Below are 13,130 nucleotides of genomic sequence, written 5' to 3'. Positions count from 1 at the left end.
TCTGAATTGCACCTGCTTCAACAGAAGTCGATCACCACAGCATCCATGAAGAGAGCAGGGCTGGGTTGAAGTGCTATAGGCCAATGTCTAGAGCTCTCCTGCCTGGAGTTACATGAGTACTGTACATGTGAATCTCAGCTTTCATGTAAATTTCTAGGCCTCATGTTTGTAAAGCAAAGCTCAAATGTAACAATGCATTGGTGATTGCCAGTCTTCAGACAGCCTGAAGCAATAGCTCTAAGGGTATGAACTGCCCCATGCATCTCAATGAGGTGTTAATTCCAAGCCCCAGTGCTCTGGGGAACCTCACCAATGCACAATCTAAGGGTATGTCTACACTACGAAATTAGTTCGAATTTATAGAGCCGGTTTTATTGAAATCGGTTGTATACAGCAGACTGTGTGTGTGTCCACACAATAAAATGCTCTAGGCGCTCTAGTCGGCGGACCGCGTCCACAGTACAAGGCTAGCGTCGACTTCCGGAGCATTGCACTATGGGTAGCTATCCCACAGCTATCCCACAGTTCCCGCAGTCTCCGCCGCCCCTTGGAATTCTGGGTTGAGATCCCAATGCCCGGATGATGCAAAACAGTGTCGCGGGCGGTTCTGGGTACATGTCGTCAGGCCCCTCCCTCCCCCATCACAGCAACGGCAGACAATAGATTCGCGCCTTTTTACCTGGGTTACCTGTTCAGACAACATGGAGCCCGCTCAGCTCAGCTGAGCTCACCGTCACCATATGTCCTCTGGGTGCCGGCAGACGTGGGACTGCATTGCTACACAGCAGCAGCTGCTAACCGCCTTTTGGCGGTAGACGGTGCAGTAGACTGGTAGCCTTCATTGGCGATCTGGGTGCTGGCAGCCGTGGGGCTTGCCTTTTGGCAGTAAATGGTGTATTACGACTGTTAGCCGTCCTATTACAAGTCGGGTCATCGTACGTTAGCAGAGTCTTCCCTGAGCAGCCGATTGTGCAATAGGCCTGAAGACCATCGTCCTACACCGCCCCGTATTTGCTGCCAAGCACCCAGAAAGATGCCGAGGGCTATCAGTCACGCTGCACCGTCGTCTTAAGATGTAAAAAATAGATTTGCTCTGTATTCATTTGCTTCCCCCTCCCTCCGTCAAATCAACGGCCTGCTAAGCCCAGGGTTTTCAGTTTAATCTTTGGGGGGACCATTCTGTGTGACAGTTGTTTGTGTTTCTCCCTGTTCCTGTACCTGTACGCCATGTCGTCACTCGGCCCGCCCTCCCTCCCTCCCACCCTCCCTCCTTCCCCTGGTCTGTCAGATACTAGTTTCGCGCCTTTTTTCAGACCAGGCGCCATAGCTAGCACTGGGATCATGGAGCCCGCTCAGATCACCGCGGCAATTATGAGCACTATGAACATCACGCGCATTGTCCTGGAGTATATGCAGAGCCAGGACATGCCAAGGCGAAACCCGGACCAAGCGAGGAGGCGATTGCAGCGCAGCAAAGAGAGTGATGAGGAAATTGACATGGACATAGACCTTTCACAAGGCACAGGCCCCAGCAATGTGGAAATCATGGTGTCACTGGGGCAGGTTCATGCCGTGGAACGCCGATTCTGGGCCCGGGAAACAAGCACAGACTGGTGGGACCGCATCGTGCTGCAGGTATGGGATGATTCCCAGTGGCTGCGAAACTTTCGCATGCGTAAGGGCACTTTCATGGAACTCTGTGACTTGCTTTCCCCTGCCCTGAAACGCCAGGATACCAAGATGAGAGCAGCCCTCACAGTTGAGAAGCGAGTGGCAATAGCCCTGTGGAAGCTTGCAACGCCAGACAGCTACCAGTCAGTCGGGAATCAATTTGGAGTGGGCAAATCTACTGTGGGGGCTGCTGTGATCCAATTTGCCAGGGCAATGAAAGACCTGGTGATATCAAGGGTAGTGACTCTGGGCAATGTGCAGTCAATAGTGGATGGTTTTGCTGAAATGGGATTCCCAAACTGTGGCGGGGCTATAGACGGAACCCATATCCCTATCTTGTCACCGGAGCACCAAGCCACCGACTACGTAAACCGCAAGGGGTACTTTTCAATGCTGCTGCAAGCCCTGGTGGATCACAAGGGACGTTTCACCAACATCAACGTGGGATGGCCAGGAAAGGTACATGATGCTCACGTCTTCAGGAACTCTGCTCTGTTTCGAAAGCTGGAGGAAGGGACTTTCTTCCCGGACCAGAAAGTGACCGTTGGGGATGTTGAAATGCCTATCGTGATCCTTGGGGACCCAGCCTACCCCTTAATGCCATGGCTCATGAAGCCGTACACAGGCAGCCTGGACAGTAGTCAGGACCTGTTCAACTACAGGCTGAGCAAGTGCCGAATGGTGGTGGAATGTGCATTTGGATGTTTAAAAGCGCGCTGGCGCAGCTTACTGACTCACTCAGACCTCAGCGAAAAGAATATCCCCATTGTTATTGCTGCTTGCTGTGCGCTCCACAATATCTGTGAGAGTAAGGGGGAGACATTTATCGCGGGGTGGGAGGTTGAGGCAACTCGCCTGGCCGCTGATTACGCGCAGCCAGACACCAGGGCGGTTAGAGGAGCACAGCAGCGCGCGGTGCACATCAGAGAAGCTTTGAAAACGAGTTTTGTGACTGGCCAGGCTACTGTGTGAAACTTCTGTTTGTTTCTCCTTGATGAACCCTCCAACCCCCCCCCCGACCCAGTTCACTCTACTTCCCTGTAAACCAACCACCCCACCCCACCCTCCCCTCCCGCTTGCAGAGGCAATAGTCATTGTTTTTTCAGTCATGCATTCTTTATTAGTTCCTCACAGAAGTAGGGGGATAATTGCCAAGGTAGCCTGGGATGGGTGGGGGAGGAGGGATGGAAAAGGACACACTGCATTTTAAAACTTTAACTCTTATTGAAGGCCAGCCTTCTGATGTTTGGGCGATCATCTGGGGTGGAGTGACTGGGTGGACGGAGGCCCCCCCACCGTGTTCTTGGGCGTCTTGGTGAGGAGGCTATGGAACTTGGGGAGGAGGGCTGTTGGTTACACAGGGGCTGTAGCGGCGGTCTCTGCTCCTGCTGCCTTTCCTGCAACTCAACCATACGCTCAAGCATATCAGTTTGATGCTCCAGCAGACGGAGCATTGCCTCTTGCCGTCTGTCTGCAAGCTGACGCCACCTATCGTCTTCAGCCCGCCACTTGCTCTGTTCATCCCGCGATTCAGCCCGCCACCTCTCCTCTCGTTCATATTGGGCTTTTCTCATCTCAGACATTGACTGCCTCCACGCATTCTGCTGTGCTCTATCAGCGTGGGAGGACATCTGCAGCTCCGTGAACATATCGTCCCTCGTCCTACGTTTTCTCTTTCTAATGTTCACGAGCCTCTGCGAAGGAGAAACATTTGCAGCTGGTGGTGGAGAAGGGAGAGGTGGTTAAAAAAGACACATTTTAGAGAACAACGGGTACACTCTTTCATTACAAGGTCGCATATTTCGGCTTGCAGGCAGCCATGGTAGGCCACAGTGTTTTGGCTTTTTTAACCTTCTTAACATGCGGGAAAGGTTGCAAACAGCAGCGCATTTCCCATATCAAGGATGAATTGGGCTGTCCATTTAAAATGGGGTTTCAATGTAAAAGGGGGGGGCTGCGGTTTCCCGGTTAACATGCGGCACAAACACAAGTAAACCACCCCCCCCCCCCCCCCCACACACACACACACACACACACACACACACGATCCTCTGGGATGATCACTTCACCCCTCCCCCCACCGCGTGGTTAACAGCAGGGAACATTTCTGGTCAGAAGAGCAGGAACGGGCGCCTCTGAATGTCCCCTTAATAAAATCACCCCATTTCAACCAGGAGAGCTTTCTGGAGATGTCCCTGGAGGATTTCCGCTCCATCCCCATACACGTTAACAGACTTTTCCAGTAGATGTACTGGCCGCGATTGCCAGGGCAAATTAATCATTAAACACGCTTGCTTTTTTTTGTAATGTTTACAAATAGTTACAAAGTTACTCACCAGAGGTCTCCTGTGTGCCCTGAGGGTCTTGGGTGAGTTCGGGGGTTACTGGTTCCAGGTCCAGGGTCACAAACATATCCTGGCTGTTGGGGAAACCGGTTTCTCCGCTTCCTTGCTGCTGTGAGCTACCTACAGTACCTCCATCGTCATCTTCCTCGTTCCCCGAACCGTCTTCCCTGTGTGTTTCTCCAGTGAGAGAGTCATAGCACACGGTTGGGGTAGTGGTGGCTGCACCCCCTAGGATCGCATGCAGCTCCGCGTAGTAGCGGCAAGTTTGCGGCTCTGCCCCAGACCTTCCGTTTGCTTCTCTGGCTTTGTGGTAAGCTTGCCGTAGCTCCTTAATTTTCACGCGGCACTGCTGTGTGTCCCTGTTATGGCCTCGGTCCTTCATGGCCTTGGAGATCTTTTCTAATACTTTTCCATTTCTCTTACTGCTACGGAGTTCAGCTATCACTGCTTCATCTCCCCATATGGCGAGCAGATCTCGTACCTCCCGTTCGGTCCATGCTGGAGCTCTTTTGCGATCCTGGGACTCCATCACGGTTACCTGTGCTGATGAGCTCTGCGTGGTCACCTGTGCTCTCCACGCTGAGCAAACAGGAAATGAAATTCAAACATTCGCGGGTCTTTTCCTGTCTACCTGGTCAGTGCATCTGAGTTGAGAGTGCTGTCCAGAGCAGTCACAATGAAGCACTGTGGGATAGCTCCCGAGGCCAATAACATCGATTTCCGTCCACACTACCCCAATTCCGACCCGCAAAGGCCTGTTTTATCGCTAATCCCCTCGTCGGAGGTGGTGTAAAGAAACCGGTTTAAAGGACCCTTTAAGTCGAAAGAAAGGGCTTCGTTGTGTGGACGTGTCCAGGCTTAATTCGGTTTAACGCTGCTAAAGTCGACCTAAACTCGTAGTGTAGACCAGGCCTAATAGAGGACCCTGCAAATCACCTTCTGTGGGTTCTAGTGGGTCACAGATTGAATAAGCCAGCAATGTGATACTAGCTGTTTGTGCAGCTGCACCATTTATTAACAAAACTGCATGGTTCATCTTGAGAAAAGATGACTGAGAGTGGACCTGTTAAGTCTTCAAATATATTAAGGGCTGTTGTAAAGAGGATGGTGATCAATTGTTCTGTATCCTTTGCAGGTAGGATAAATGGTAAATGGCTTAATCTGCAGTAAGGAGATGTGGGTTATATTAGGAAATCTTTTCCAGCTATAAAATAGTTAAGCACCAGAACAGGCTTCCAATGGAGACTGTGGCATCCCCGTCGTTGGATGCTTTTAAGAACAGGTTGGACGAACACGCCAGCGGTGCTCTAGGTTTACTTGGCCCTCATAGACTGTCAGAAGGGACAATTATGATAATCTAGTCTGACCTCCTGCACAACACAGGCCACAGAATCTCACCCACCCACTCCTATAACAAACCCCTAACCTATGTCTGAGTTATTGAAGTCCTCAAATCGTGGTTTAAAGACCTCCAAGGTGCAGAGAATATTCTAGCAAGTGACCCATGCCCCATGCTGCAGAGGAAGGCAAAAAACCTCCAGGGCCTCTGCCAATCTGCCCTGGAGGAAAATTCCTTCCTGACCCCAAATATGGCAATCAGTTAAACTCTGAGCATGTGGGCAAGACTCACTACAGAGAATTCTTTCCTGGGTGCTGGCTGGTAACTCAGATCCCACCCCATCTAACATCCCATCACAGACCATTGGGGACTGGACTTGATGATCTCTTGAGTTCCCTTTCAGCCTGACATTTCTGTGATTGAGTCTGACTGCAGCAGGTCCAGCCCACTCACACTATGGCTGTGGGACTATCTGCTTGCCCAAGTTACTGGGGTTTCCCCTTGATGCCACCTGTGCATCTTGAGGTGAGAGGGGACCCCTGCTGCTCTTGAAGGGGAGAAGGGGGGTGCCCATGCTGCTTTCCTTGCCTCTTTAGAAGAGCAGGAGGGCCTCCTCCCCCACCTATACTCCAAGTGGGACTGGCCCCATGGTACAGGGCTGGCCCCACAGGAGGGAGCCCATGTCATGGTGTAGCTAAGGGTCTGGATTGCCTTAATCCAGCTCTGGGACAGATAATCTCAGCAAGGGCGCTGTAGCACTTCTTCTGTCCAGCAGGAGGTAGAGTGGAGCAGGGAGCTAAAGTGTTCATTGCCACTCTATCTTTGCTTGGGCTGAAACTCCACTCCAGTTTCAAAATCCCTGATCTCTGTTGTCTAACCACCTTAACATGAGATTTTATCATTACTGATGTTGGTTATTTCCACTTTCAGTTAACTGTCTTTGGACAGCATGGTCTCTGCTGCAAAACCATGTTGTGCTCCAAGTATACAGGCAGGTGCCAACAGAAATGCACTATACACAATGCTGCAACTGTACCTCATGTTAGAAGAGCAGGCTCTGGAGACAATATCTCTGCACCTTCATGTAAATGTTCGGTAACAGCAAAGGAAGAAGTGTATAAATGCTATATGGGCATAACTGTCCAGATACCCCAGAAAACAAGTATCCAGAGGCTCAAGGGTCCTCTTGTTAGGCCAAGCTACACCTCTTAGTGTCTGACTCCATCTCTGTAACTGGGACCACAGGTCACTGTAACTGCCTCTGACCCAGCCAGGATCTAAAACTAATTATCAGGTGCATTTTTATTTCCCCCTTGTGAGTCTCTAGAGAATAAGTCTAAGGATTAGAAAAGGAGTTTAGCTTTATCAGCTGGGTGATGTACTAGTTTTGTCTCTGAGGTCTGGATTAAAAACAGATTGTTCTTTCTACAGGAGAAAGCTGGGGAACAGAGTTCAGTTTGCCATACTTTTATAGAAACACAAGGAAGTTTGTTCCCAGCACAAATTTAAGTCTGCAAAAATAAAGTGAGAAAGAGCTTACTCTTAAGTGGATGCAGTACCTTAATGTGAGCTGGACAGGTAACATCTCTAGAGAACTGCAACAGCAGTACTTCACACCTGCTAGAGAAGAACAGGAGGGATGTAACTAATGCAAATTGCAGCACGCTCCCTAGACAAAGATGCCCACCCCAGTGCTACACCTAGCTGACTAGTTAATGCAGGAGTCAGCAACCTATGGCACGCATGCCAAACACAGCACGCAAGCCGATTTTGAGTGGCACGCTGCTGCCTGCCATGATCCCAGCCCTCAGCCCCACCGCTCTCCCTTGCAGGGCAGGAGGCAGAAGCTTGGTCCTGCTGCAGCCAAGCTTCCCCCCACCCCACCCCCCCGCTTCTTCCACCAATGTGCTGCTTTCCTGCCCCTCCTTCTCTCCTTCCCTGTGCCAATCAGCTGATGGCCCTTGCAAGGGGGAGGAGGAGGAGTGGCAGTGTGCTCGCTGCTCCGTAGAGGAGGCAAAGAGGAGGTAGGGATGGGGCCTTGGGGAAGGGAGTGGAACAGGGCATATCCCTTCCAGCCCCCTGCTGTGAGCCGCTCAAGCCAGGAGGCTGGGAGCACCCCCATGAGCCGAGCACCCCAGCCCTCTGCCCTGACCTCTGAACTACCCCTCCCCACACCCAGCCTTCTGACCTGCACCCCCTCACACCCAGCCTTCTGCCCTGATGCCTGAACCCCCCCAGGTCTGGGGTCCCAGCTGCCAGCCCTGCTCAGCCCACTGCCAGCCTAGGTGAACAGAACCCCAGGCTGGCAGTGGGCTGAGCAGGCTGGGGGTGTAAGATCAGCATTTTAATTTAATTTTTTAAATGAAGCTTCTTAAACATTTTGAAAACCTTGTTTACTTTACATACAACAATAGTTTAGTTATATAATATAGACTTATAGAGAGAGACCTTCTAAAAAACATTAAAATGTATTCCTGGCACACACAACCTTAAATTAAAGTGAATAAATGAAAACTCAGCACACCACTTCTGAAAGGTTGCCTACCCCTGAGCTAATGGCATTCCAGTCCTCTCCTGGCAACCAGTAAATGCCCTGTTGAGCTCAGCCCTACGTGTGGCAGGGGAGTGGAGAGTTCTCATCTTGCTGGATTGCACTGCTTGGGTTAGAGGCTATTGTTACACTATCCTCAAACTTGAGCTGTGAATCTTTGCCCTTTCTCTTCCCTTCCAACGCCTTTCCTCCACCCTAAAACTCTAGAGATGAACCCATAGCTCCTACTGGCCCATGAGCCCATTGGGTTGGATGGAGATTTGTGTAGGCAAAGACTTCATTATGGTGGAAGTACAGGACTACTTTTAACGTGTAACTAGCTACTTGGCATACTGGTTTCCCTGGGCAGACTTTCATTGTGTCTTAGATCACTCTGTCGCCAAGTCACTGTCTCTTGCCTATTGAGCAGCCTGCTCAAATGGCTGTATTCTGTGTGCTGTGGATGGAGCAGCCCTGCAAACTCATTGTTGAGTCACAGCATTGGATTGGCCCTGTTGACAGCTCAGTACTAACTGACACTGCAAAGTGTGGGTGGGGTTGGGGGGGGGGGGGCAACTTTCAGAAAGAACTAATGTTCCTTTTGAAAAGCCAGGAAGTTATCCAGAGTGATGTTAGGGCTTGGTGTCAGCTTCAGAAGCTGGCACTGTGCATTGCATGGCTTTGAAGTGAAATCTCTAAAGCACTCAGGACAGAAATTCTAGACAGTGTAGCCTTCTCTGCCTTTGTAGAATCCTTCTAAGAGAAGACATGCTGCAACCTTATATAGAACAGATTACTGGTACAGATCTGGCTCCAAACCATGCCCGGTGAGCAAGGCCTGCAAATAGATCCACAGAACGACCCTCTTTCTCTTTCTTTGTGTAGCAGTCTGCAGTTGGTGTAATGGATAGAAACCCACTGATCTGAAAACTTAATCCTGTTTGCTTCACACCTGGCCTCTCCTGCACTTCAGGAAATGACCCCCTAGCAGTAGTGACACTTGAGATTGCTAATGTAGACCGTGCTCAAGTCACTGGTATGCTGACCACTAAAGAGGCCGGCTCTGAACATAGCTGACTGTATAGTAGTGAAGATGCACCTCTACCCCAATATAACACTGTCCTCAGGAGCCAAAAAATCTTACCACGTTATAGGTGAAACCATGTTATAGCGAACTTGCTTTGATCCACTGGAGTGCGCAGCCCCTCTTCTCTCCCCCCCCCCCCCGAGTGCTGCTTTACCGCATTATATCTGAATTCGTGTTCTATTGGGCTGTGTTATATCTGGGTAGAGGTGTATTAGCGCTTCCCCATTGCTACCAATGGATCTGCCGGGCATGGAATTATAGGCACTAACTTGCCCAGTGTCTGCAGAGTCCAATGCTGAACAGTGCATGGTGCATTTAAACTCTGACCCTGTCCACGCTATCTTTGAAATAGTACTAGTCATCTATGTGTAAATAGCTGTCTGCACCATCTGACTAGCATGAGCAGAGCCTTCTGGGATCTGTTATCAACAGTGCTACTGTTACAGCAGGCAGTGTCTCTGTACAGGTCTGTCCTTGCTGGTCAGGAAAACCTTCTAGAATCTTACTTGCAGCAACCATTTTCAACACCTAATACCATTGCCGTTCCAGCTATAGTGCAGATGGGGTCCAAGAACTCACTTGTGACAGGAGTGCAGAGGCTCAGAGCAAATGTAATCTCCCTCTGCAGTGGCAGAAAATCCAGTGACAAAACTTCTAAATTGAATGCTCATAAGAGAGAGGTGCGGGAAGTACCTGGCGTTGCTAAGCTTGGCTGTATTGATTGCCTGTGCTGTTCCTTGCGCTGATCCTTTTCCTCTATTACTTTGAGTTCTTCCTTCCCTTAAACTTTGGAATCCTTGCAAGTTTTAATGCTCTTCTGCCATCCCATTTCTAAATTCGATGAGTAGTGACGTGACCAAGCATGACTGTGGCAGGAGCAGCAGAGCAACAGCTGTGTGAAATCACACCACGTCATCTGGACTGAATAGTGTGGTTGGGTTGGGGCTAGCCTTAGGGAAAATAGCACCCTGGGTGAACTTATATTTTGGAGCGCGGGTCCCCACTGTCTCCCTGGGCTTTCCACCCCCATTACACTGAGCTCCTTTCTGCAGCCTTGCATTCTAGGCTCGCCCCATTTCTTGCCTCTTGACCATGGCACCCCCTGACCACAGAGCCCGGGGCAGTCACCCATGCATAAGGCCAGCCCTGGTTGGGGGAGGTTTGGCTGGGAACTGGAACAGTCATCTGATTGGCACAGATCACTTATACCTGTCACTCATGATGTCCATACTGACTGCCACTCTGCTTTCAGAGCAAGCCCCAGTCACCCAAGAGGGAATCTCCTCTCCCAGTGAATAGCAGCTTCAAAGAAAATGGGGTTCGTGTGGAACAAGATGATCAGGACCTATTTGCAGGTAAGCTTCCCTGCACTGTGTGTAAAACTCGCGCTTTTTCCAAGTAGGGTGAGAGGCAACTGCAGCCACTAGATAAGAGCTAAAAGCTGCAGGAGGCTTGTCATTACTTGTGTTTAAGTACCCAGTGGAGGAGGGGATCTGTGGTAAGGGTGGCACCTGCCCCTTCCATGCATCTGCTTATGTTCCTTTGAAAATAGAAGCAGTAACAAGCTCTCCTGGCCTCTCTGGGAAAGCTGGGTAAGGGTTTCCTTAGCACTACCTTAAAGGGGCAGCTCTAAATTGCAGTGGGAAAACTGCTTGCCTGTGGCAACTGCCTGGAGATGCCTAAACACCAAACTCTAAAGAATGTAAGCATTGTGATCTGCTGCAGTGTGCTTCTGGAATGTGCAGGCAGAGCAGGTAGCATCTGGAGCTTAGAGTTCCCAACCAGCTGTGGAGTGAAAGTACCACATGGGTCAGTTTAAACTGTTGCTGTTCAGAATCCTGTGACTGTCAGTGACGTGGACAGTACAGCTACTTGTAGACTTGCCAAGCAGTCATGATGGCACTAGAGCTGCTCACTGGGGAGGAAGCCAAAAGTGACAGAGGTCCTCAGCTCCTTGCAGCAGCCAGGAAGCTGAAAAGATTGCATGAAGCACTTCCATGCTCCAGTGGCCAGCATAAGGGCTCCAGACTGCACAGAAGAGTGCACCAAAGCAGTCTCCATGGAGAGCATCCTGGGAGGAATTGCAGAGCTATTGCTCTACGAATAGCAGGGAATTAATTCCTGCCAGGGAGGGTGCCAGGAGCAGGTGCCATTCAAGGATCTATTACACCGTTCCAGCTGCTCTTGCTATTCCCCCCCCACGTACAGCCAAGCAGAGAGGAGTATGGTGTAGCATAAGGTAAGAACTGGTGCCCTGGCCAGTATGAGCAGAAAAGAGCTGTTCACTGGGACAATGGCTTGGTCACACTCTAAAAAGTGAGGGGATTTAAAAACTCCATAAAGTGATAGCACTACTGGAAGCCGAAGCCAAGCACTAAGCATATAGGAGTTCAGGGGAAACTTTCTCCAAGGTGAACACTCTATCAAATACCTACATGTGTAAATTCTTGAGAGTGGGGAGTATAATACTGCCCAGAACAAGAGCTCTACTAGTTTCTCTGGAACCAGGTGACTGTCAGACTAGAAAAGCTGCTGACTCTCCCTTGGTGGTGACCCTTGTGCCTTTACAGATGCCACGGTGGAGCTGTCTCTGGACAGTACACAAAACAACCAAAAGAAGGAACCAGCCAGAGTGTCCAGCCCTGCCCCGCCTCTAGAAGTAGCAGCAAGTTCCTCTTCCAAACACCAGCCAAAGAGCTATGAGGAGGTGAGAATTGCTACTTCCATGCTGGTTGCCTTGTGTCCAATTCACCTCTGCCGGTCTGGAACTGGCATCAGGAGGTGTAGTGGTCTGCATGTGATTGAAGGGTAAAATGGCAGGGGCACCCCCACAAGACTGGTTAACTTCAAGGGGGCTCAGAGTCCCTTTGAACTTAATTATCCTTTGCCTGTGAGATGGCAGCTCCTGCTAGCTGAGAGCAGGACACTGCTAAAAGCTTCTGCCAGGGTGGAATGTGGCAGCCACTTGAGGGACAAAGATCAGCCTGAGTGAGTGACCAAGCTGTTGCCCATTGTGGACATGCAGTGCTGCTGTCAGATGACCACTTCCAATGCTGCAATACTGGCTGAATACGAAGTTGCTTGTAATGGTGTCACATAGATTTCACTATCATCCCTTCATGGGGCACCTCCACAGGTGTCAGGCCTCAGGCCTTTACCTCGTCTAGGTGCAATTCTGCAATTTGTGTACTCTGCTAGGGACCTGGGTTACAGCCCCTGGTACCAACTGTGATTGATTCAGCTGGGATAGGACCTGCCTGAGTTCCTCTTTGCAAGCCTGCGTCAGCATATATTTGCATACAGACCGAAACCACGTCTCAAAACAGCATGACTTAATTTGCCAAAACGGTTATACAGTGCTTAGAAGTGGCTTTAAAGTAACAGACCTGCATGCATATTCCCAGGGCAGACAGTATAATAGCTTGTTTCCACTAGCTATTTGCCTTCCCATCCAGAAGTGAGCTGCTTTTTTCTTTGTTGTAAAAGTCTGTCTCCTTGTAAGCCAGCTTTTAACATTGGGTCCTTATGTCTAGTGTGTGGGCTGGGCTGTCTGATCCTGTGTCAGAAGCGAGAGTATGGTTATAAATAAAGGCCAAATGAAGTAACTCTGCAGTGCTGGGTGGGAGAAGAGACTTGAATTTGGGCAGAGGACCCATCTTCCTCCAGAGGTGTTGCTTTGTGTTCAATGCCTCTGTGACAATGCGGTTCTGGCGGAACCCAACTGAGAGTGCCAACTCAGGACAAATTGCTCAAATAGGGCAGTTACAGCCCAAGGCTGGGGTTTTTTCCACCTCTAAGGCAAACCAAACCAGCCAGACTAGGAGGACTTCGGTCTCACCCCACTGGCTAACCGCAAGTCTCACAAGCAATTTCCTTAGACACTCCAGTTTCCCAGTACTCCCACCAGTGCCACTCGTTATGGGGACAAATGGTTATGAAAACCAATACCCCAGTAAAAGAAAAAAGGTTCTCCTGATCCCAAAGGACCAAGCCCCAGACCCAGGTCAATATACAAATCAGGTATTACCCACAAATCACGCTGCTGCCAATCCTTTAGAATCTAAAATCTAAAGGTTTATTCATAAAAGGAAAAAGATAGAGATGAGAGTTAGGATTGGTTAAATGGAATCAATTACATACGGTAATGGCAAAGTTCTT

General features: G+C 50.0%; 1 protein-coding gene across 1 annotated transcript in view; it reads left to right on the top strand.

The window, feature by feature from the left end:
- The window catches only part of SNX1 (sorting nexin 1), a 45,223-nt gene that overhangs the window by 13,761 nt on the left and 18,332 nt on the right, over nucleotides 1-13,130 (top strand). The window contains exons 2-3 of the mRNA XM_054042533.1: nucleotides 10,225-10,327; nucleotides 11,543-11,679. Coding sequence (XP_053898508.1) covers nucleotides 10,225-10,327; nucleotides 11,543-11,679 — 240 coding nt within the window. The remainder of the gene's footprint in view (nucleotides 1-10,224; nucleotides 10,328-11,542; nucleotides 11,680-13,130) is intronic.

The sequence above is a fragment of the Malaclemys terrapin genome, chromosome 10 (assembly GCF_027887155.1).
Source record: "Malaclemys terrapin pileata isolate rMalTer1 chromosome 10, rMalTer1.hap1, whole genome shotgun sequence".
In the NCBI taxonomy this organism is placed as follows: domain Eukaryota; kingdom Metazoa; phylum Chordata; order Testudines; family Emydidae; genus Malaclemys; species Malaclemys terrapin.
The sequence above is the reverse complement of the archived record's forward strand: the minus strand, read 5'-3'. Positions and strand labels throughout refer to the sequence as shown.